This window comes from Dendropsophus ebraccatus, chromosome 14, assembly GCF_027789765.1.
Source record: "Dendropsophus ebraccatus isolate aDenEbr1 chromosome 14, aDenEbr1.pat, whole genome shotgun sequence".
In the NCBI taxonomy this organism is placed as follows: domain Eukaryota; kingdom Metazoa; phylum Chordata; class Amphibia; order Anura; family Hylidae; genus Dendropsophus; species Dendropsophus ebraccatus.
The window spans coordinates 34,741,376-34,767,759 of NC_091467.1; the positions used below are offsets into that span (position 1 = coordinate 34,741,376).

At 45.0% G+C, this 26,384-nt stretch overlaps 1 protein-coding gene across 11 annotated transcripts in view; it reads right to left on the bottom strand.

The window, feature by feature from the left end:
* Window positions 1–26,384, bottom strand: part of MAPT (microtubule associated protein tau) — a 76,671-nt gene that overhangs the window by 25,758 nt on the left and 24,529 nt on the right. For 9 of the 11 annotated variants that reach the window (XM_069952506.1, XM_069952503.1, XM_069952502.1 and 6 more), the window contains exons 2-4: window positions 9,146–9,301; window positions 3,071–3,157; window positions 393–458 (exon numbers count right to left, since the gene is read on the bottom strand). In XM_069952506.1, coding sequence (XP_069808607.1) covers window positions 393–458; window positions 3,071–3,157; window positions 9,146–9,284 — 292 coding nt within the window. In that variant the 5' untranslated portion in view covers window positions 9,285–9,301. Of the gene's footprint in view, window positions 1–392; window positions 459–3,070; window positions 3,158–9,145; window positions 9,302–14,583; window positions 14,686–18,747; window positions 18,893–26,384 lie in introns of those variants that run through there. The other 2 variants (XM_069952505.1, XM_069952504.1) reach the window with 2 other exon arrangements.

Consider the following 26,384-nt stretch of genomic DNA (forward strand, 5'->3'; position numbering starts at 1 on the left):
CCAACGGGTGGCTCTCCAGCAGCTGCAAAACTACAATTGCCTTCATGGCCAGACAGCTTTTGGGAATTAATTTTGCAATCGCTGGAGAGCCACCAATTGGAGATCATGGTCTTTAGTGGACCCACAAAAAAATATGCATGGAAAAAGATTTTATATCACGTCTGTATTGTTATTGAGCTGACCTAAACAACTGCATAGTAAAAAAGTAGCTGAGAACAGAGGTAAAAATTAAGCATTACAATACAATGAAATATAAAAGAATCCACCACATTTTTTGGAGCATCATAAGTGTTGGTGAGTTGCCTAAACGGCAAAGCTACGCTTCTGCGTATTAAAATCTTAAAAGGATTAGTATTCATGTATAATTTTTTTAAATGCATGTGGGTATGTACCTTTCGCTGCACTCTCTGCAGCCTGGTCTTCTTGTCTTGGAGTATTACCGACACCAGCTTCCTCGGCTGAAGGATATAAAGTGAAGAACAATGAACCGTCCTCGATAACTATACTGACTGATCTCAGATGTCCAAGAACTAGCCACAACCATGTCACTGCACGGCCGAGGATGTGACTAATCTGTGTCCACAATCTAGGAAACCAAGATTTGGTAGCTTCACCAAAACAATAATTCAATGGCTTTCCACTGAAGACCACATATCGAGACACGTATGGTCAGGAACCTAGCAGTCAGACCCTCTGTGAAATCTAAAACTAATGTTCCATTCATTCTCTATGGGAGCCACAGAAACAGCCAAGTACAGTGTTTGGCTGTTTCCAGCAGCTCCCATACAGCATAAAAAGAGCGGCAGAGTGCATGCTCTATTCTAATTCTGAGACATGGGGTCCTTGTTTTGGAGTTCGCAGGGAGTCCGAATCCAACCACTATGGATAGAAATACCCCTTTAGGATCCGCAGCAGATCTGCAGCAGATCTGCTGCAGATTTGATGGTGCAGATTTGATGCTGTGTTCAGTTATTTAAATAAAATCTGCTGCGGATCTGCAGAAGAAAATAAGCTGCGGATCCAGTAAGTGTGAACGTACCCTTAAGGGGAAGTTAAAAAATAAAGTTGGCTCATTCAGCTGACAGCTAAAGTGTATGGGAGCTGATCAAACTGTTATATAGTTTTATAGAAAAATTCTGTGGAACATGTATTTTATTCATTTAGACCACTGCTTTTTCTATGTTAGCAATCCAGTAGGTGGTTCTATGACTGCAGTAGAACTGTCCAATGGACTCCTAGCATAGCAAGAGTTAAAATATTAAAATACATCAATATATCAATCTGCTCAGCCTCTCCTGCTCCTGATAGTGCTAGATTGGACTGCAGAAATGTTCAAAGAAGTGTCCAAAATGAGAAAAATAGCACCACATCTGTACACCGGTTGGGTGTGTTATTGTAACTTAGCCTCGTTCACTTCAATAAAAGTGAATTACAAAACACATAACCTGTGGACATGTGCAGCGCCACTGTTTACAAAAGAGCAGCCATGTTCTTCCAATCTAATAAGACCTCTTTAAATGGGGTACCCTGTCTAATGTAGTAATAGATAAAGAGTTCATTAACTTACTGTGTCCTATAACAAGACACTCCAGGATCAATAAACAGGAATGGGGCTCCTTGTCGCTGTCTATCTCAGCTGCAGCTATTCTAGTGTAACAGCATGGTCTTATGATCAGATCTCAACAGGACAGAAATAAAACAGCAGCAGGCGACAGAATCAAGAATAATCGCTGCGGAAGACAGAACGGCAGTGCTATTCTCTGACAGCTATAGAGTCGGAAAAGGCAAGAAGAAAACCAGGCGGCAAAAAAAGAAAAGAGGCAGTACTTCCCATGCTGTGTAGGTGATAGAGTTGAAGGGTACTCCAAAGGAAAAAAAATGTAAATTAACTGGTGTCAAAAACTTTTACAGATTTGTAAATTGCCTCCAATACTTATCAGCTGCTGTATGCTCTGCGGTATTCAGTCTGACACATTGCTCTCTGCTGCCACCTCTTCCATGACAGGAACTGTCCAGAACAGGAGAGGTTTTCTATGGGGATTTGCTACTGCTCTGGAAAGTTACTATCATGGACAGAGGTGGCAGCAGAAAGCACTGTGTCCACCACTTCCTGTAGGACACATAGCAGCTAAGTACTGGAAGACTGGAGATTATTAAATAGAAGTAACTTACAAATCTTTATAACTTCCTGACACTAGTTGATTTACAAATAATATGTTTTTCTGGGGTACCCCTTTAAAGGATACAACCAGTCTTATGTGCATTTCAAGGGCCAATTCACACGGAGCAAAAGCGGAATCCCTTTAGTATGACACGGTTTCTCTATGGCAAGGCTTGCGCACCTCCGCTTCCATCACTCCGCTCAAAGAATTGACATGTGAGTTCTTTGAGCGGAGAGCAGAGGCGCCCAAGCCCTGCCATAGAGAAACAGTGTAACACTGAAGCAGGCAGGATTCCGCAGCAGAGAGTTCTTCTGCTTTGGACCTTATAAGCTTTTTGTGTCAATTGCTCATCATTTAGTAAGTTCTCTGCTTGCAGTCAGTGAATGGTAAGATTTAGTGATGAGAAACTGAAACAAAAAGTTAATTTAGTTCACATCATGCAATAAAGAAAAAAATTACATAAAACTAGAACATTTCCTCTAAGAAAGTCCGGCATCCAAGGAATGGTAGTGGTAAAGCAAAGTTAGTAGAAGCAGAAAGGCAACTGTAGTGTGTGATAAAAGAATCTATCTATTACAATGCAGCCTCATTTACAAAAGAAATCCTCCACTCCAATATTGATTTAGTTCAAGTAATTAATGTGCTGCTAGTCTATTGCTGCTAGTCTACGTGATATACAGGTGACGTTACATGGTTGGCATTAGGGTGGTGGCACACTAGGAGGGTTCCGTGTCCGTTTTTGATCCACAACCTGCTTTTATCACACACACAATGCACGCATGCTCCGCATCAAGAGATTCTGAGCAGAAATGCAAAACTCAAGCACAGGCAAAAGGATGGCAAAGGCAAAGCCGTACCAAGGGAGGCCACGGCACGTAAGTGGTTAACCCGGCCATGTTCTGCCTTACCAGTAGTTGCCTCAGGGATCTCTGTTTGACCCTGGTCTTTTACTGCTTCGCCATTAGCTAGATCCTCCTCTAGCCCAGGGCTTCTGTCTGTAATAGGATGATAAAACAGTATGGGTTAAGCTTGTGTACAGCGTGGCCAACAGATACGACCCATGAAGTGCCCGCCTGATAACATGCTCCAGGTTTATTACTAACAAGGTGCCAACGCGTGGCTGCCTGGTGCCCACAGCAAGTAATAAGACATTTAATTCTGCTTCCAGCATTGCATGAGATTACCTATGGCCTCTCGCCGTCTGGCTGGTGTGGATTACCGCAGCTTTTAATAACCCCATATGTCCCTGTTATTTTAGTGTTATTCAACAGGGAAGATATTGGTCAGATAAGAAAGTCACCCTCATCAGGTTTCAGGAGCCTCTTATGAGACTGCACATAGTTCCTAAAGGGGTCTTACAAAAGAGTAATGGGGAGTAGCTTATGACTTATAGATTATACATCAATGTTTTATATATCAGATGGGGGGGGGCAATGTAGTGCTTATTTTTGATTCTGGAACGATCTGTAGTATTACAGTCATTTACACACTTACCAACATTTAAAGCATATATGTCCCCACTTTACTCGGTCTTGAATCCCGTTTAAACTCTATCGGGACTATTAGTTAATTATTTTGTTACGGGACATGATAGGATGTTATCTAAAGATGATGATAATATTTTCGCCCATTGCTCTTTGTTGGCCTACTGTTAGGCCTTGTTGTTACGCCTATGTTAGGCTAATTGTGAGTGCATTTATACAAAAAACGTAATAAACCTCTTTGAAAACCTAAAGCATATATGTCATGCAGGGTTAGTTTTCAGCATCTGTCATCTGTGTACAAGAGGAGTGGTGCTATTTCTGGCCATACAGTATATAACTTGTATATGGCATTTTTCACCAGTTTTCCCCTCTGTAGTCTCCAGATCTTCAGGATTTTCACTTGTCCGTCAGCTAGTACATGAAGATTATGTCACTATGCACTGCACACACAGAAGAGAGGATCCTGCTTCCCTCTATGTCTATAGCACACCCTCAGAAGCAGAAGACTAGCTGCCATGACGTCTCTATACACTGCACACATAGAAGGAGGGGTTCTGATCCCCTATATCTCTATAACATACCCTCAGAAGCAGAAGACTAGCTGCTATGATGTCTCCTATACACTGCACGCACACTATATCTCTATAGTACACCCTCAGAAGCAGAAGACTAGCTGCTATTATTTCTCCATACATTGTACACATAGAAGAAGGGGTTCTGATCCCCTATATCTATATAGTACACCCTCAGGAACAGGAAACTAGCTGCTATGATATCTCCCATTTATTGCACATACACTATATCACACCCTCAGAAGCAGAAGACTAGCTGCTATGATGTCTCTATACACTGCATACACAGAAAAGGATATTCTGCTCCCCTCTTTCTCTATAGCACACCCTTAGAAGCAGAAGACTAGCTGCTATGACATCTCTATGCACTGCACACAAAGGGGAGGTGGTTTTGATCCCCTCTCTCTACAGCACACCCTCAGGAACAGGAGACTAGCTGCTATGACGTCTCTATACACTGCACCCACAGAAGAGGGGGTTCTGATCCCCTATGTGGTTATAGCACACCATCAGGAACAGGAATGATGTCTCCTATACACGGCACACACTATGGGGGAGATTTATCAAACATGGTGTAAAGTGAAACTGGCTCAGTTGCCCCTAGCAACCAGATTCCACCTTTCACTTTACAAAGTCTGTGAGAAATGAAAAGTGGAATTTGATTGGTTGCTAGGGGCAACTAAGCCAGTTTCACTTTACACCATGTTTGATAAATCTCCCCCTATATCTCTATAGCACACCCTCAGAAGCAGGAGACTAGCTACTATGATTGCACACTCACAGAAAAGGGTATTCTGCTCCTCAATATCTCTATAGCGTGTCCTGAGAAGCAGAAGACTAGCTGCTATGGTGTCTCCAGGAATCTGTACACACACAGAACACGGGATCCTGCCCCTAAACCTCTATAGCACATCCCCAGAAAAAGGAGTAGAAATGTTTCTTCAAACTAATTCCATTACTAATGTCCCAGTGTTGTACCTTCACGTCTGAGCCCATCCTGGTTTTTACATGCCCAAGAAGGTATAATTTATTTCCGCTCCCTCTGGTTTGGCCATTGCTCTTTCCTAATAACGGAGAGGGTGACAAGAACATGGAATGTCAGCGCATCCGGTCAAATGCTGAAATGTGAACCTGATCCCTACGGTAATGTGCTAGACCTGTGCCCGGGTATTTGGATTGGCGTGACGATAGACAAGTCATGATAGAAATAGCAAGTGAGGTCTCTTCCTTTGAATGAATAATATCAATTAAATAGCTTTATAATGTTGAGATGGATTATTTCATATACTGTACTGTTCCTATGTTCTAGATGCAGCTTATCTATCACATATTGATGTCAGACTGAGAAAACCGAAGCTTTTCCTTGAAAGTACTTGGATAAATTGTTGGAACATAATATTTTAAAGAATTTTTTTTCCAGTTTTATACATTGCCGAAAAAGGTTTTCTATGAATATAAATTGTTGACCTATTCTGGAAATAAATGTTTACTCGCGGGTGGATCCCAACCATAAATCCCGACAACTGAGCAGAGCAAAATATAAATCCATAAATTGTAGTAAATTTTGCACAGTGGAGGCCATACCCAGAAAATGTATTTTTCATTATTTTGCTGACTCGCAATCTTTTAGGCCTATGAGTGCATTCACACAGGGCAGTTTTACTGAAGATTTAACCAGTAGCTTTATATAGATAAAATCCACTATGGCTTACAGTACCAGATACATTAATTAGATTAGATAGCGTTTTATAAAATCAGGCAGATGGCAAGGGGAGGGGGAAATTGATTACAAATGTGACTTACTTCTCCCCGTGCCTGCGGTAAGCGCCGAGTCTGGCCCCAGGACCCCCTCCGGAAGGCATGTCCCGGTTGATGAAGTGGCCACTCAGCCAATCAGTGACTGGAGTGGTGTCCCACTTCAGTCACTGACTGGCAGCGCAGCCAGTCCATCAGCCAGGTCATGACGTGTCAGCACTAGAAATGCCGGAGCCCGGCGGGGGGTCCCAAGGCTTGTCCTGCTGCTCACCTGCCTGATTTTATAAATCGCTGGACTTCTTTTTTTATTTATTTTAATATATTTATTATACTAATTAATATATTTTTTAAAAAATCAGATTTTTATGTCCACAGTAATGGCCCTTTTACACAGAGCGATAATCTGCCGCATCAGGCTAATTTCTCAGATCATTGCTCCATGTAATAAAGACAACGATTGTTTTAGGACCTGACCTAAAATAATTGTCTGTCGACTGCGCATCGCTACATGTAATAGCAATGCGGTGGCTGATGACAATGTACAAGAAAAAGGATTAACTATACATACCTCTCCGTGCTCCCTGATGTCCTGCTAGCTTTGGCCCGCTCCCCAAAGTGTCTGAAGTGACATGCTGCTCAGCCAATCACTGGTCATAGCACTGCAGCCTGTCACTTCAGACACTTCGGGGAGTGGGCAGAAGCTAGCAGGACATCAGGGAGCGCGAAAAAGAATGTATAGTTAATTATTTTACACTTATTTTAGGCAAGGACTGCACGGACATGGCTAATGATCACCGTGCAGCCCTTGCTGCATCATTATCGAGCTGTGTTTGTAAGCGAGCACAGGTAAAGCAGATCAGCGCTTACATTAAGTCATCAGGCTGTGTAATGCTGCGTTTACACAGACAGATTTATATGACAGATTTTGGAAGCCAAAGCCAGGAATGGATTTGAAAAGAGGATAGATCCCAGTCTTTCCTTTATGACCTGTTCCCTGTTTATAGTCTGTTCCTGGTTTGGGCTTCAAAGATCTGTCAGATAAATCTGTCTGTGTAAACGCACCATAACATGGCCCTTAGTCAACTTCTGTTGTGGGATATCACCAAAGAGTTCTCCCCTTCAATGTATACAGGTTAAATCAGTCATGAATCTGCATCAAAGTTCTGTGCTGCAGATTTGCAATGAAAAAATAGTCAAATCTTCATGGTATTTTCCCTTTACTAACTTCATAGTGGCAGAAATCTGGAACTATAACCTAAAGCCATAAAGAAGTGTCCCGACCTGGGCATCTGTGTTGAGTCTTACGTGCTTTTACATCCATGGATAATGGTCCCCTGCTTAAAGGAAAAGTCCGGACAAAATTTTTATTACAGTATTGTATTGCCTCCCAAAAGTTATACAAATCACCAATATACACTTTTTGGCTGGGTTCACAATACGTATATTTCAGTCAGTATTGTGGTCCTCATATTGCAACCAAAACCAGGAGTGGATTGAAAACACAGAAAGGATCTGTTCACACAATGTTGACATTAAGTGGATGGCCGCCATTTAATGGCTAATATTTGCTGTTATTTTAAAACAATGGCTGTTATATTGAAATAATGGCAGTTATTTACTGTTATATGGCGGCCATCCACTCAATTTCAACATTGTGTGGACAGAGCCTTTCTGTGTTTTAAATCCACTCCTGGTTTTGGTTGCAATATGAGGACCACAATACTGACTGAAATATACGTAGTGTGAACCCAGCCAAAATGGAAAATGCTTATAAAGTGCTTTTTTCCTGCACTTACTACTGCATCAAGGCTTCACTTCTTGGATAACATGGTGATGTCACGACCCGACTCCCAGAGCTGTGCGGGCTGTGGCTGCTGGAAAGGATGATGGCAGGGGGACACTGAGGGACACAGGGCACTGGAGGGACACTGAGCATCCCTCTGCCATCATCCTGTCCAGCAGCCACAGCCCGCACAGCTCTGGGAGTTGGGTCGTGACATCACCATTTTATCCAGGAAATTACGCCTTGATGCAGTAGTAAGTGTAGGGAAAAAAACACTTTATAAGCATTTACCATAATTGTATATTGGTAATTTGTTTAACTTTTGGGGGGAAATAAAATACTTTAATAAAAATTTTCACCGGACTTCTCCTTTAATATTAAAGCAATCATCTTTTCCTTATTGCTCCACTACAGTGTACCATCTATATGAGTAACTCAATGTGGATTCTTTATATACAGTAGATATAGCAATCCAGATATTTTTCAGTATACTGTATAACAACACCACCACTTACAGCTAAATATTTCATTGTGTAAACCACATCCACCACTGCACTGCTTCCCTTTATAAGGATTGTCTTTATCCATTGCTGCAGCAACTATATCAATGCCATGTTATCTGCTGACACCTCAGTGCTATAAATGCCTCACCATCAATATACAATGCGGTAAGAAGGACTCTGTACTGAATATTGCATAATGCAATGAACGGAGAAGGCTAAAAATACATTATAGTAATCAGACAACAATGAGTAAGTAAATTTGCCTTTGTAGACCTACAGTAATATCCTCTAGGTTCTAGACACACATATCTAACCACACATTGGATCTATGTCACCACTACCTTCTACACAGAGACTGGAGGCCTTACCTGGAGAACCACAGGTAAACTGCTCCCTGGCCACAAGGGGGTCAAAAAGTTCTTCAATGCCAGCAAGAGGAGCCATTGAGATGTGGTTTTGTGATAGGGGAAGCAGTGTATGACCAGGCAGTTCTGCCGTTGTAACAGCAGGGGCCGTCAGCAAGATTGAGATAAAAGGAGCCATTTTTAGGCTTGGGGGGTTGTGAAATACGTTGGAAACTCAGAGTAGCATTGGTAGTCAAACCCAAGTGCAAACAATGATGTGAAAAATTAAAAGGGTACGAAAGAGGTAGAGCATAAAAAGAACCTACAAATGACAAGTGCAGGGACCACTTTACGTATTTCATCACCTGATGGTCAAGGTTCCTGTGCAGGTTGTTCTGTGTCAGTGCCACTTGTCTCCTAAAAGACTAGCCGTGGACATGCCCATACACCATAATAAAGGTAATATGTAGATTATTTGCTGCCAACGGTGCTAAGAGCTGTCACTGTATATATTTCTGTATCTGTGTAAGGTCTCCACTTACCATCTCCGTGTGAAGCAGTTGGCAGCCTGATGACGCTCTCTTGTGCGTGACCGCCATCATTTCCACCAGCGCCTCCTGAGTAGGAGTCATCACCGGCATGGTCCCCCACTGCATCATAGTCCTGATACTGATCAGTCATCCTGGAGTATGATGAACCTAGGAAAAACATAAGAGCTGTGTGTTACTCAAGATTCTCGTAATAAGACGGGCGCCAATGCAGTACCAACATGGGTGGCAAGATGGCAATCAAGTGCAAACATTAAAACTTCGCTCCTAGAGTTCACTGACAGACAGACGATGGCATCAGGAAAATCTCAAAGACGTTAATGTGCTTTTACAAGCTGGGCTCTATACCCCGCAGGGGAACGTCAATTACTGCGGCTGCCAGGGACCAGAAGGAGCACAATGGCTGCGCAGGGAGAAAGTGCACAGACAGGATGCCTTCCCATAGTCTGTAACATCAGGATTATTAATGTGGACATTCTGGCTATGGACGTTTTAAAGATGCATATTCAACCTATTCTGCTCTTAACATCCGCAGACAAAATTACATCTCAATGATAAAAACACTGCAAACCTGCAGGCTATTCTATAGAGAGTAATATGGTGACAAACTGCACTGATCGGTTTACTGTATGTCCAATTAATCAATCATAACAATAAAACAACTGAAGGTGTAGGTTACATTGATTATTTTGTTACTACACTTGTTCTTGAAGTTGACTTCTGGGTCAGAGCATCTCTAAAATGGTAGGACATGTGAAGTATGCGTGTATTTGCAGCCCTCAACAGGTCAGAGTACCCGTATCTTGGGTATGTGACCATCAAAACTGGTCCAAGGGGCAATGGAAGGAGAAGGCAGCCTGATGAATCTTTTTTATTTTACATCACATGTGTGTGTCACTTACCTGGTAAAGAGATGACACCAGGATGCACTATGGAAAGACAAAAAGATGGCGAGGGCAGCGTCATGGGCAATGTTCTGCTGGGAGACCTGGTGTCCTGGCATCCAGGGTCCACACTGCAGACATTGTTCAGTAATGAGGAACATGACTAAAGGCCCTATTAAACCAAGCGATTATCGGCCATGTTTGGCCCATTATCGGCGGTTGCAGCTGATAATAGCCTTATATGTATCCATATTGTAAGACATACTGCTTTATCCTTATTATACCTCATCTATCTGGGATATAACAAATTAAGATTGCTATGGAGATGAAGGGTTATCATGCCAGAAAACGATATCCTTTTGTGCCTTAAAACCATCAAGTTTGTTTATGTTTCATTGGGTTATTTTTGACATTTCTATTTTATTGACTCTATAGGAAAGTAAAAGATATGGCTTCCATGTGGTTGAATCAGGCTGTGCTCTTATGCTTTACTGGGTAGACTGAAGGTCGGGGATGTAAGCTATACTGTATCATGTACTAATCATGCAGCTATTGGAGATCGAGCTTTTGACATACTGTAGAAACGTCAAAATCTTTGATTGTTCAGAGTCACTAGATATAGCCAATAAAATGTGTGCTACGTGCATTCTCACCCATTATGACCATTCTGTCCCCATCCTTAACGGACTTCAATAGAAAGTCTATGAGACCCTTGGCAGCATGCTTCTTTCCCCTCATTCTAGCGATCGCACTTCAACAATCAAAACTTTTAATGTGTCTCTGCAATGTGTCAAAAGCTTTCTAAAGTAACAGGTACACACTTATCTATTGTGTGTGGACCTATATAGTCGCACAATCCTAGGAGCCCATCATAAAACAGACACATTGAACGTGTCTTATTCCGCAATGTGGCTGTCCAAATAAGAGCAAAGCAAGACCCTTCCCTAACCAGCAAAGAGATCAGATCTGCACCCCGGCCAATGTTCCCTTCTGATGCAATTAAATGCAAAGTGCTGCGGTCGCTGCCAACAGGAACCACTGACTCAGGTGAAAACCCTAAGAGGACACAATTGCACATAAAGAATAAAGTCAAGATAGTCCATAAAGACTGCCCTGATGCTGATGCTTTGTGGTTAACCCTTTGGGTGCCGTGTGTTCACAGAAGGCTGTGTGTATTTGCGAGCAGACCGTCGCACCTCCCAGTAATCTGTGTAGTATTTATAGACCCCTAAGAAGGAAATTCATGAGTCATGTGCTCTGAGCATTTATGGGGCTGTAAATATTATGTCTGCTTGTTCCTGGGTATTGCACATGGATTTTAGTGAATGGCACAGTCTCCAAGTGCCACATAAACACTGGCGTTTGGATGCCGCTACATAATTTTTTCCCTCCAATGGGCACGACATGGAGGGAACAGGCGGAGGGGGACGACTGGTGTAGAAACCAAGGTAGCAACACTTCACAGAGAAGTGTTAAAATCAAGAAGCTGCTGAGAAATTGCCTCAGTGGGAGGATGAGGAGTCTGCTGAGGCGAAAACACTGCGGCCATGTTTGGACTGGATCCATTTTATTACCATATTTCACTGTCAGGGTATGAAAAAACCTGCAACGGCGATAAGATGTGTTCAGTTTCTGATCACCAAGGGAGAGATATATAAGACTAAGATCTTCCACTGCTTTTCTTTGAAGTGGTAAAAATAAGCTTAAAGGGAAACTTTCTCTTCAGTTTATGACCAAAATTAAGTGTTTTGGGCATGAGGTGCCTAGGCTTATTGCAGCATAGCTTAACAAAAAAATTACAAGTCTTCTTGGCACCAGTACATGGTACCCGTAGGGGCTGTCACTTTCCTTTCCTCATACAGGAGTGAAAGGGAAGAGAACTCTTGGCCAAAACAGATGATCACCCCGGGCCTAGACTTGTAGAATTTGTCACTTTGCAAAACCATTTATAAACAGTATTTTAATAGCAGCTGATGAGGTGCAAAGGAAAGTTAAATAAAGAACATACCTGCCTACTATGTATAACAACACATCTTCCCTGTCTGACTTTATACATGAGCCCAGTAGCAAGTTATATGCCCCAAATTATTATATATAGGCCCACCAGGTCCATGTATAAGTCAACTCCCTAGTGCAGGCATTTGTGGAATACAGGAAAACTCCCCCCAAAATAAATGATGCAAATATATGAACCCATAATTGTCAATTAGTGAGAATTTCCATACATACCCCGGTCACTTACACTGTAGATTTTGTTGCATCCTACACTACCAGCATATGGAACCACAGAAACTCTATACAGTAAGTGGAGCAGGAGGCAGGAGTCCCCTTCTCCACTAACAAAACAGTAAGTCATGGATGCTTTATGCATCCTTAGCTTACTGTTAGTGGATCAACTGGGCTGGTCTCCTTGTCCGATCAAGGAAATCTGTGCACGGCACCGATGTATTATATATTTATTTTTAAGTACTGTTTGATATTTAAAATCTTGATACTATACTAGTTATCTGTGGTATTAAAATTCAGCTCCAAATATCAGTGGTTATTAGTGGTGCTGCAAGTGGAAGCAGAAATGAAAATGTTGGGGCATACATAGGTAAAACACAGAGAGGTAAAGCTCTGTCCAATATTTTAGCATACACTAGGCTTATCTGGGGTTCAAGTGGGCTGATTGTATGTTCACACGCTGTGGCTTTGCTGCAGATCAGATGAAGAAAATGTGCAGTGTTCTAGCACCATAACAAATCATTGTACATACAATCATCTGCAGATCTTCTATAGAAAATCTGCAGCAGATTTGTAGTGTGTGAACATACCCTGAATGGGGATGGATCCCTGTCAGCAATACATCTTCCTTATACGTTTCCCATACAAGTCAAGAGAAAACAAAACATTCCATGCATTTCTGTAATTTCACATCTTATACCATAACATACAATATGACAGTAACTCATTATAGGGAAAATACTGCACCCATTGAAATGACTGAAAATCACTTTCCTACATCTAAATGGCGCTGTTTCAGCAGCACGTGCTTGGGGATGGATATCTACAAGCCCTATTCAGATAAATGGGACAGCTTTAAAAATATGTATGTGTTTGTTATATATACACACACACACACACACACTTTTAGGATCCTCCAGAAAATGTGAAGCTGTAGTGGCTCCTGTTTCCAGATATCTGTCTAGCCCTGAAAGTAACGCTCCCCATAGTCCTGCATTTCAGAGTATGTGGCCAGCCCATTTTATTATGATGAATAAAATGTGGTCAATCAGTCTGATTCATGCTGACCCGTGTGGTGGAGTGAATACGACTACGAGTGTATATAGCCATCTGCGACGACAGAAGTGGTAAATAAACCGTAGGAGAACTACCATTACTATCACCATGAAGACCCTTGGTAAATGCAGCCATGTAATATATAGATTGATAAGGTCCACCATGACGAGAGCTTGGCTGGGCAGACATTTTCAACATCCAAACAGCAAACAGGATGTCACGTTGCGACAACTGTTTTACCCCAGTGCCCCCTTTCCACACTGTCAGGAGTCCCGGATGCTAAGCTATAGGGAGATACTTATCATTAACTGGATAAAAAGAAATATCTATCAGCTCTGCTGATTATGGAGCTTGCCAGACAACTCCCCCTATCTCAGCTTCCTGGACCTATACAGTGTATTGCTGGGACGCAATGTATTTGGGTTAAGCATATTATGCAGGATTTCTGTTTCTAAGACAAACGAGGCTTTAACCCTCGAAACAAATAATTTTAGTTCAATCTCCACTGCAATAGCTGAACGTTGGCAACATTTCTCCGCCTTAAGCGGTGACTTTGCCCAAATTATTACTTTATTTCATAGCAAAGTAAAGAGAAACATAAAACACACAGAGGAGATGTTGCATGGGTAGCTGTCATATTAAATACAGTAGATTATATGGGTAGTTGGAATATAATGGGTAGTTCCAATATCGTATACTATACAGGTAGTTCTAATATTATACATTATATATGGGTAGCTTTCATATCATAATATATATGGGTAGTTCTAATATCATATAATATATATGGGTAGCTCTAATATCATAATAGATATGGGTAGTTCTAATATCATATAATATATATATGAGTAGTTCTAATATTACATATACTATGTGGGTAAATCTAATATCATATATTATATAAGAGCAGTTCTAATATTGTATATTATATGTGAGTAGTTCTAGTATTATATATTTGCAGCTTTATTTTGTGTTTCCAAAAGTGCAAGAGCAACATGGTACACTAATGGTTAATAATACCCCAGAACTCCCCCTGCTGCTTACAATAGGTAGAAGACGTTTTTCTCTATTTCCCAGTTATAAGGACGCATGACAATGCACAATGTTCTTGGCGCTTGCTCACTGTAACCTAGATAATTGAAAACTCCAATGTAACGTTAAGAAACATAAAACTACTATACCGTTAACATGGAATAAAAAAGCTATACTACTTCTCTGTCTACACACTGGTATAGTGAACCTCCAAAGCCGAACCCCAAGACCTACCTTTTCCGTGGGGCCCCCAGTGCAATAAGGCACTTGTGTTTCAATATCTCCCCGTGTGTAAAGGCTTTACAAGGGGCAGATAAATGCAGAGGGAGGACTCTGCCATTTATCTCACCCAGCAGGGGATCCTCATGACATGGCGAATGCTTTATCTTAAGGCTGCAGGCTCCCCTCTTCTCTGAAATACTTGAGAGTCAGCAGTTTATCTAGGGAAGCTGGCAGAATAAGGGCAGTATCTGAAGAGCTCTGTGAGCAAGGCTTCGGGGAATTTAATTCGGTCATTGACTGCAGTTGAGGAATGGGAAGTGTCATCTATGGGGCTAACACATGTCTTTGTTTACGTTAGTTTGGGGGGCTACTGCACTCAGAAACATGAGCTACAAGCTATGCCTCTAGAAAGTAATACATAAAACTAGGCTTGTTACCAGTTGTATCAAGATCACTAGTAACATTTTGTATCTATAGCTCCAATACGGACATGTGTCCCCACGGTAACAGACTACTAACAGTAGTCTGATCCTGCAGTGCAGTTATATCTTTCTCCTCTTCTGATGCCTACGGAGAAGTTCAAGGCACTTGACTGTAAAATCAAACCACATAGGGGGGGATTCATGAAGACCGGCGTACAAGAACGCTGGTCTTATTTTAGGCCCCGCCACTTTTTCCCCAGCGCACGCCTCTTAGTGAATCCGTCCAGCCAGGCGCCCAAATCTGCACCCGGTGTACCAAATCTACACCTGCTTCCAGCGTAAATCAAGCTAGATGAGGCGCGATTTATGTAAATCATGCTAGATGAGGCGCGGGAGGAGGCCACGCCTCCTCCCAGCCTTGTCACACACCCCCAAGCTCCCCTAGCCGCCCATCGAGCGAGCGGGGCATCCGGCAGGCACATTCTCACTGGCGTACGCCTCGGGCGGACTGTTCATAAATGTCCCCCATAGGGTTTGTTTTGTTGTAGTCTGTAACCATGGAAACAGATAGGTCTGCATAGCTGCATGCACAAATAGGTAGGAAATGTTCCCTACTTACTGGTAAAATACATTATGGTAGGTTAACAATAAACCTACCACAATGCCAGTTAACAGTAGGAAGGGACAAATAAAAAATTTCTTACCGTTTTATGTATAGAGCTCCTGTGCAGACCTATTTGTTTCCATGGTTAAGGACTACAAAAACAAACAAACAAAAAAACACAGTGTGTGTCATAATCTACAGTCAGGTGTCTCAGGCAGCAGAAAAGTAAAAAAATATAACTGAGACTACACAGGGTTTGTTTGTAGTCTTTTACCACGGAGACACATAGGTTTGCTTAGGAGCTGTAAACAACAGTAGGATATTTTTTTTAAATACAGATTATATGTAAAGTTGAAATGTACATATTTTTTATTTTATTTTAGATGCAATGGGGCAACAGTTGCTGCTGGTTGCAAATGTGAATGTATCCTTCCTGGGGTTCAGCTAAATTCTAAATTGGAAGTAGTTTTCTGGTATTTGTTGAACTTTGTCCTTGTTTCTAGGATTGTTTTGTCCTCCACAGACAGATGGGACGTTAGTCACAGGGATTACTAAACCAGTATGATAACAAGATCAGACTACATAGGGTATGTTTGTAGTCTGTCACCATGAAAACATAGGTCTGCATAGAAACTGTAGACCTAGGTAGATAGGTAGTTGAATTTAGAACATGTAATACAAAATTCTGAACAAGTAAAGTTTCTACTTGAGGAAAGTATGTGCAGCCTTATAGGACATGCAAAGTGGCTGTCCTCCACAAGGAAGGGAGCTTACGTTCTGGTGCCTAATACTGCACATCGATATTCGGGGAGGGCTATACTTTGCTCAGAATTTTTAGATTGACTTAACGCCTCAAAACATGTTTTTACTTTAATAGCTTTTACATAGCTAAAAAAAAAACAAAAAACAATACCAAGAGGGCTTTATTATAAACCTCTCCACTAAGACTTCTCATCTGTATTTTCTGCACAGCCTCAGCCGCTGCCCATAGCTGATGGGTGAGACATGCTCCATTATTGTGCCCCATTTGGCATAGTCATTTGTCTTTTGTCTCAGTAACAAGATTTAATTTAATGCTAAGCACATAACAGGTTTCTTTAAAATGCCACTACGGCCTAAACAATTAGCTGGAGCACCATAACATACAAAGAAATAGGGAAAATCCATTAAGTACCTTCTGTGTCCACAATGTCACTGGTTCTTACCGTGCTGGATGGCTGACCTGATATGGCTGCTTTTCCAAATAATAGTTTGCCATTTCTTCAAGATTTCTCATCTGTAGACTCTTAATTTTTTTTTAAAGAATTGTGCTCATATGGTACCCATAATCATAGTAGAGAGCTACCGTGCAGCCCACAGAATGTACCAGCCGCTCCTACAGCAGTAGCTTTAGTAAGGAGTAAGTACTTTTATTCTGCTGTCAGTGTCTCAGAGAGGGGCGGCAACTAGTCATCTGGGCGGGAAGCCACTATCGGGTCTCTCTGCCTGTCAATCATCCCCACACTGCCTGCCAGTAGGTAGAAAGCCGTGACTAGTCACAGGCGGCTCCCACCAAGGTGACTAGTTGCTGCCCCTTCCACGGCCTCGTGCAGCAGAATAAAAGTACTCCTTCTCCTGGTACATGCCACAAGCTGCCCAGTAGCTGTATACTGTGCTGCTGGGAAACATATGAGCACAATACACTTTCCCTTATAAATTCAACATAGTATACAGGGCCCATAAATAGGTCTAAATGCAAATATCACATATCATATCACATACAAATATCAGCAGCTCCGGAGTGACCTGACTGAGCTGTCAGACCGCTCAGCCAATCACTGGCCGCGGCGGTCCTGGCCCGTGATTGGCTGAGCGGTCTGACTGCTCAGTCAGGCCGCTCCAGAGCTGCTGATGCTGTGCCGCGGGACCCAGGGAGGAAGACGGAGCGAAGGAGAAGTCCTGCCAAGTAATTTATGCAGCTGCTTCTCAAATCGTCAGTCGCCCGCCGTGCACTGCTATTCCACTGTAGCGATGCGCGGTGGGTGACCAATGATTTTAGGTCTGGCCCTAAATAAACGAATAGCCGATGGCACGATCATCGGCTAATCATTTTCTCTATTCCACCGAGCGATAACCAGCCGAATGGGGCCGATTCAGCCGATTATCGCTCCCGTGGAATACGCCTCTAAGGCTCCGCACTGACTGGGTCTCCTGCAGGACCCCAGGAGTAGAGATGAGTGAATTTACATCAGCCGGCTGCCTTCTAACTGCCTGCCGCTCCTTCCCGGGTGCTGGGAAAAGCTGTATCCAGTCCTGGGAAACTGGGAAAGTTTGGCTGAGCATGCATGCGTTTTCAGAAGAGGCAACTCTATTTACACTAGATACAGTATATAAATGTCCTTAAGGGTACAAACCCACTTGACGTATTTGCTGCGTGAATCTTAAAAATAAGCAGGCAAAACGCAGGTTGGCTTTATACAATTGTTCTGCGTTAAAATACGCAATTGCGTATTTTTAAAGCGTGAAGCTTGTTGTTAGCAAAGCATCAGTTGTTAACAACCTGTGCGAAAAACGCATGTAGCTTCACGCTTCAAAAATACACAATTGCGTATTTTAACGCATTCAAAAATACGCAATTGCGTATTTTAACGCAGAACAATTGTATAAAGCCAACCTGCGTTTTGCCTGCTTATTTTTAAGACTGATTCACGCAGCAAATACGTCAAGTGGGTTTGTACCCTAAGGGGGTACATCAAGTGTAAATCAACCCTAGGAGTATGTTAACACCTGAAGATTTGCTGCAACTGGCATATAAACAACGATTTGTTTTAGTGGTGAATAATAATTTGCAGCAAAATCCCACATGAATCTTTGCTGCAGATCAGCTGCAGATGTGTTGCGGAAATCTGCAGTGTTTACTAAAACAAATCAGTGTATTTAGAATCAGTTGCAGATCTGCTGCAGATTGCTTGCAGAAAATCTGTACATCTGAACATATAAAAAATACTCTAAAATGCGAAGTTAAAAGAACTGTGCGAAACATGGATACAATTACTGAAGGGGGGCCTATGGGGTCACTGTATATACAGGAGGCAAGACCACCCTTGTATAGTGAGTCTGCACTTTTCAAGGCCCATACAGAAAGCTGCAAACAGCCCAGGATGCCCTTACCTGTCAGCTGCCAGGCGCCCTATACTTGGCTCTGCTTTGGATGAGTAACTACTAAATAGTTCCCCACTTGCACAGAAAGCCACACACAGGGATCCCCGTTTTTTCCTGTGTGTCATCTGTGAAGTTACATGAGCCGGCAGAACGGCAGCTTGGGTTTCATCAATCCTTCCTGTGTCGCATCTATAAATAACTCCCAGCATGGAGGGGGAGAGGGGGGAGATGCTGTACAGGCGAGCCTACCAGACTGTCGCTTTCATAGGAGCAATGCATGGCCTGCCAGTCAGATGTGCTGCCGTGTGCCAGGCAAGACCAGGGGGGCAGCAGCCACAGCGAGGGACGGTGACAAACTGATGTCACCCAAAACCCACTGATGACTCCAGTTCTGTTTTATACATATAGCAAGAAGAAGGTGTTTGTTGTCTTGCACTGCCATCAATTACTGAGCAACTCTGACCCCTACAGAGGAGGAGAACAATTTACAGAGCATTTACAGTTTTTCATTCTGTAAGGAACATCTTTAAGAAAAATAAGTGTAAGTAAAGAGATGGATCTTTATTCCCATCACTGGGGTGTTGATTCAGGGACATGTGGAAAGGAGGCAATTGGCGTCTAACTCATAAGAGTTTCTAGCCTGCTTCTGGATCAACACAGTAAAGTTATACGCTGGACGTGATAGACCCTGGTCTGTTTCCAATCTCCTCACAACTTCATAAACTAACTTTTCTCTACCTGTGTTCCCTACCCCATGGGATTACTGAACACCTTCATCATTTGTTGTAACTGAGGGAAGCATCAAACTCTAATGCAGCACTCCCAACTCTCACGCAGCACTCCCAACTCTCACGCAGCACTCCCATCTCTCACGCAGCACTCCCAACTCTCACGCAGCACTCCCAACTCTCACACAGCACTCCCAACTCTCACACAGCACTCCCATCTCTCACGCAGCACTCCCAACTCTCACGCAGCACTCCCAACTCTCACGCAGCACTCCCAACTCTCACGCAGCACTCCCAACTCTCACGCAGCACTCCCAACTCTCACACAGCACTCTCAACTCTCACACAGCACTCTCACACAGCACTCCCAACTCTCACACAGCACTCTCACGCAGCACTCCCAACTCTCATTCAGCACTCCCAACTCTCACGCAGCACTCCCAACTCTCACGCAGCACTCCCAACTCTAATGCAGCACTCCCAACTCTCACACAGCACTCCCAACTCTCACGCAGCACTCCCAACTCTCACGCAGCACTCCCAACTCTCACGCAGCACTCCCAACTCTCACGCAGCACTCCCAACTCTCACACAGCACTCTCAACTCTCACACAGCACTCTCACACAGCACTCCCAACTCTCACACAGCACTCTCACACAGCACTCCCAACTCTCACACAGCACTCTCAACTCTCACGCAGCACTCCCAACTCTCACGCAGCACTCCCAACACTCACGCAGCACTCCCAACTCTCACGCAGCACTCCCAACTCTCACACAGCACTCCCAACTCTCACACAGCACTCCCAACTCTCACACAGCACTCCCAACTCTCACGCAGCACTCCCAACTCTCACGCAGCACTCCCAACACTCACGCAGCACTCTCAACTCTCACTCAGCACTCCCAACACTCACGCAGCACTCTCAACTCTCACACAGCACTCCCAACACTCACGCAGCACTCCCAACTCTCACACAGCACTCTCAACTCTCACACAGCACTCCCAACACTCACGCAGCACTCTCAACTCTCACGCAGCACTCTCACACAGCACTCTCAACTCTCACACAGCACTCCCAACACTCACGCAGCACTCTTAACTCTCACACAGCACTCCCAACACTCACGCAGCACTCTCAACTCTCACACAGCACTCCCAACACTCACGCAGCACTCCCAACTCTCACACAGCACTCTCAACTCTCACACAGCACTCCCAACACTCACGCAGCACTCTCAACTCTCACGCAGCACTCTCACACAGCACTCTCAACTCTCACACAGCACTCCCAACACTCACGCAGCACTCTCAACTCTCACGCAGCACTCTCAACTCTCACGCAGCACTCCCAACTCTCACGCAGCACTCCCAACTCTCACACAGCACTCCCAACACTCACGCAGCACTTTTAACTCTCACACAGCACTCCCAACACTCACGCAGCACTCTCAACTCTCACGCAGCACTCCCAACTCTCACACAGCACTCTCACACAGCACTCCCAACTCTCACACAGCACTCCCAACTCTCACACAGCACTCTCACACAGCACTCCCAACTCTCACACAGCACTCTCATACAGCACTCCCAACTCTCACACAGCACTCTCAACTCTCACGCAGCACTCCCAACTCTCACACAGCACTCCCAACTCTCACACAGCACTCCCAACTCTCACACAGCACTCCCAACACTCACGCAGCACTCTCAACACTCACACAGCACTCCCAACACTCACGCAGCACTCTCAACTCTCACGCAGCACTCTCAACTCTCACGCAGCACTCCCAACTCTCACACAGCACTCTCACACAGCACTCCCAACTCTCACACAGCACTCTCATACAGCACTCCTAACTCTCACGCAGCACTCTCAACTCTCACGCAGCACTCCCAACTCTCACACAGCACTCCCAACTCTCACACAGCACTCCCAACACTCACGCAGCACTCTCAACACTCACACAGCACTCCCAACACTCACGCAGCACTCTCAACTCTCACGTAGCACTCTCAACTCTCACACAGCACTCCCAACTCTCACACAGCACTCTCACACAGCACTCCCAACTCTCACACAGCACTCTCATACAGCACTCCCAACTCTCACGCAGCACTCTCAACTCTCACGCAGCACTCCCAACACTCACGCAGCACTTCCAACTCTCCCGCAGCACTCCCAACTCTCACGCAGCACTCCCAACTCTCACACAGCACTCCCAACACTCACGCAGCACTCTCAACTCTCACACAGCACTCCCAACACTCACGCAGCACTCTCAACTCTCACGCAGCACTCCCAACTCTCACACAGCACTCCCAACTCTCACACAGCACTCCCAACTCTCACACAGCACTCTCACACAGCACTCCCAACTCTCACACAGCACTCTCATACAGCACTCCCAACTCTCACACAGCACTCTCAACTCTCACGCAGCACTCCCAACTCTCACACAGCACTCCCAACTCTCACACAGCACTCCCAACTCTCACACAGCACTCCCAACACTCACGCAGCACTCCCAACACTCACACAGCACTCTCAACTCTCACGCAGCACTCCCAACTCTCACGCAACACTCCCAACTCTCACACAGCACTCTCACACAGCACTCCCAACTCTCACACAGCACTCTCATACAGCACTCCCAACTCTCACGCAGCACTCTCAACTCTCACGCAGCACTCCCAACTCTCACGCAGCACTCCCAACTCTCACGCAGCACTCCCAACTCTCAGGCAGCACTCCCAACTCTCACGCAGCACTCCCAACACTCACGCAGCACTCTCAACTCTCACACAGCACTCCCAACACTCACGCAGCACTCCCAACTCTCACGCAGCACTCCCAACTCTCACACAGCACTCTCACACAGCACTCTCACACAGCACTCCCAACTCTCACACAGCACTCTCACACAGCACTCCCAACTCTCACACAGCACTCTCATACAGCACTCCCAACTCTCACACAGCACTCTCAACTCTCACGCAGCACTCCCAACTCTCACGCAGCACTCCCAACTCTCACACAGCACTCCCAACTCTCACGCAGCACTCCCAACACTCACGCAGCACTCCCAACACTCACGCAGCACTCCCAACACTCACGCAGCACTCTCAACTCTCACGCAGCACTCCCAACTCTCACACAGCACTCCCAACTCTCACGTAGCACTCCCAACTCTCACACAGCACTCCCAACTCTCACACAGCACTCTCACACAGCACTCCCAACTCTCACACAGCACTCTCATAAAGCACTCCCAACTCTCACACAGCACTCTCAACTCTCACACAGCACTCCCAACTCTCACACAGCACTCCCAACTCTCACGCAGCACTCTCAACTCTCACGCAGCACTCCCAACACTCACGCAGCACTCCCAACACTCACGCAGCACTCTCAACTCTCACGCAGCACTCCCAACTCTCACGCAGCACTCCCAACTCTCACGCAGCACTCCCAATGCTCATGCAGCACTCCCAATGCTAACGCAGCACTACCAACTCTCAAGCAGCACTACCAACACTCACACAGCACTCCCAATTCTCACACGGCATTCTCAACACTCACACGGCACTCTCAACACTCACACGGCACTTCTAACTCTCACACGGCACTCCCAACACTCACACGGCACTCTCAATTCTCACACGGCACTCTCAACTCTCACACGGCACTCCCAACACTCACACGGCACTCTCAATTCTCACACGGCACTCTCAACTCTCACACGGCACTCTCTACTCTTACGCAGCACTCCCAACTTTCATTCAGCACTCCCAACTTTCACTCAGCACTCCCAACTCTCACACAGCACTCCCAATTTTCAAATAGCACTCCAAACTTTCATTCAGCAGTCCCAACTCTCGCACAGCATTCCCAACTTTCATTCAGCACTCCCAACTTTCATTCAGCACTCCCAACTCTCACACAGCACTCCCAATTTTCAAATAGCACTCCAAACTTTCATTCAGCACTCCCAACTCTCGCACAGCATTCCCAACTTTCATTCAGCACTCCCAACTCTCATTCAGCACTCCCAACTCTCATTCAGCACTCTCAATGCTCACGCAGCACTTTCAACTCTCATTCAGCACTCCCAACTCTCACACAGCACTGCCAATTCTCACACATCTAATTCATAAGTTAAGTTTATTTGCCTGCTTCTGGATCAACACAGTAGAGTTATACGCTGGACATTGTAGACCCGTGTCTGTTTCCAACCTCCTCACAACTTCATAAACGAACTGTTCTCTACCTGTGTTCCCTACCTCACTGGATTAGTATTACACGGGCCGATGGGGGCCCGACAATAACTGTAAACGTATTCTGTAAATCAGTGCTGCACACCTCCACCCACTAGGGCAGGTGCATAGTGGTCAACAGGTTCTTCAATCAAGATACTGATATTGGCAGCAAGACCACTCTGTGGATCATGCGAATGTAAATATTTATTGTACATTGAAAAATTACAGGATTTTACTCCAACTGTTGTAGTAAGAATAAGAAAGCAAGGGACCATGTGAGCAAGCAAAGTTTCGGTCCAAACAGGACCTTCCTCAGGCCGTGGGGTCTCTGTCAAGCAGTTAGGAGGGAGATGAGTCGGTGGAGTGTAAACGAGCGCCGATCTGCTAGATCAGCGCTTGTTTACTGGGCCTATTTCACGGCCCGATTATCGTTCAACAAGGGCTGCATGGGCATCATTACCGATGTCCTTGCAGCGCGCGGTACTTGGGGAGAAGAAGACAGCAAGAGGAGCCCTGTCAATTATAGGTTCAAACCTATATCCTATTATATTATACCTATTATAGGTTCAAACCTATATCAACGATCAGCCCATGATCGTAGTCATCGGCTGATTGTTGTCTTTATTACACAGAGCGATAATCGGCCGATTATCGCTCCGTGGAATAGGGCCTTAATGCAGCACTCCCAACTCTCACACAGCACTCCCAATGCTCATGCAGCACTCCTAAGGGTCCATTTACACAGAGAGATTATCTGACAGATTATCTGCCAAAGAATTGAAGCCAAAGCCAGGAACAGACTATAAAAAGAGAACAGGTCATAAAGGAAAGCCTGAGATTCAGCACACCCAACTCTCATTCAGCACACCCAACTCTCATTCGGCACACCCAACTCTCATTCAGCACACCCAACTCTCATTCAGCACACCCAACTCTCATGCAGCACTCCCAACTACCATTCTGCACAATCAACTCTCATTTAGCACTCTCAACTCTCATGCAGCACACCCAACTCTCATGCAGCACACCCAACTCTCATGCAGCACACCCAACTCTAATTCACACACCCAACTCTCATGCAGCACACCCAACTCTCATGCAGCACACCCAACTCTCATTCAGCACACCCAACTCTCATTCAGCACACCCAACTCTCATGCAGCACACCCAACTCTCATGCAGCACACCCAACTCTCATTCAGCACACCCAACTCTCATTCAGCACACCCAACTCTCATTCAGCACTCTCAATGCTCATGCAGCACACCCAACTCTCATGCAGCACACCCAACTACCATTCTGCACAATCAACTCTCATTTAGCACTCTCAACTCTCATGCAGCACACCCAACTCTCATGCAGCACACCCAACTCTCATGTAGCACACCCAACTCTCATTCAGCACACCCAACTCATGCAGCACACCTAGCTCTCATGCAGCACACCGAACTCTCATGCAGCACACCCAACTCTCATGCAGCACACCCAACTCTCATGCAGCACACCCAACTCTCATGCAGCACACCCAACTCTCATTCAGCACACCCAACTCTCATTCAGCACACCCAACTCTCATTCAGCACACCCAACTCTCATTCAGCACACCCAACTACCATTCTGCACAATCAACTCTCATTTAGCACTCTCAACTCTCATGCAGCACACCCAACTCTCATTCAGCACACCCAACTCTCATGCAGCACACCCAACTCTCATGCAGCACACCCAACTCTCATTCAGCACACCCAACTCTCATGCAGCACACCCAACTCTCATGCAGCACACCCAACTCTCATTCAGCACACCCAACTCTCATTCAGCACACCCAACTCTCATGCAGCACACCCAACTCTCATGCAGCACACCCAACTCTCATGCAGCACACCCAACTCTCATTCAGCACACCCAACTCTCATTCAGCACACCCAACTCTCATTCAGCACTCTCAATGCTCATGCCGCACACCCAACTCTCATGCAGCACACCCAACTACCATTCTGCACAATCAACTCTCATTTAGCACTCTCAACTCTCATGCAGCACACCCAACTCTCATGCAGCACGCCCAACTCTCATTCAGCACACCCAACTCTCATGTAGCACACCCAACTCTCATTCAGCACACCCAACTCTCATGCAGCACACCTAGCTCTCATGCAGCACACCGAACTCTCATGCAGCACACCCAACTCTCATGCAGCACACCCAACTCTCATTCAGCACACCCAACTCTCATTCAGCACACCCAACTCTCATTCAGCACACCCAACTCTCATGCAGCACACCCAACTACCATTCTGCACAATCAACTCTCATTTAGCACTCTCAACTCTCATGCAGCACACCCAACTCTCATGCAGCACACCCAACTCTCATGCAGCACACCCAACTCTCATTCAGCACACCCAACTCTCATGCAGCACACCCAACTCTCATGCAGCACACCCAACTCTCATTCAGCACACCCAACTCTCATTCAGCACACCCAACTCTCATGCAGCACACCCAACTCTCATGCAGCACACCCAACTCTCATGCAGCACACCCAACTCTCATTCAGCACACCCAACTCTCATTCAGCACACCCAACTCTCATTCAGCACTCTCAATGCTCATGCAGCACACCCAACTCTCATGCAGCACACCCAACTACCATT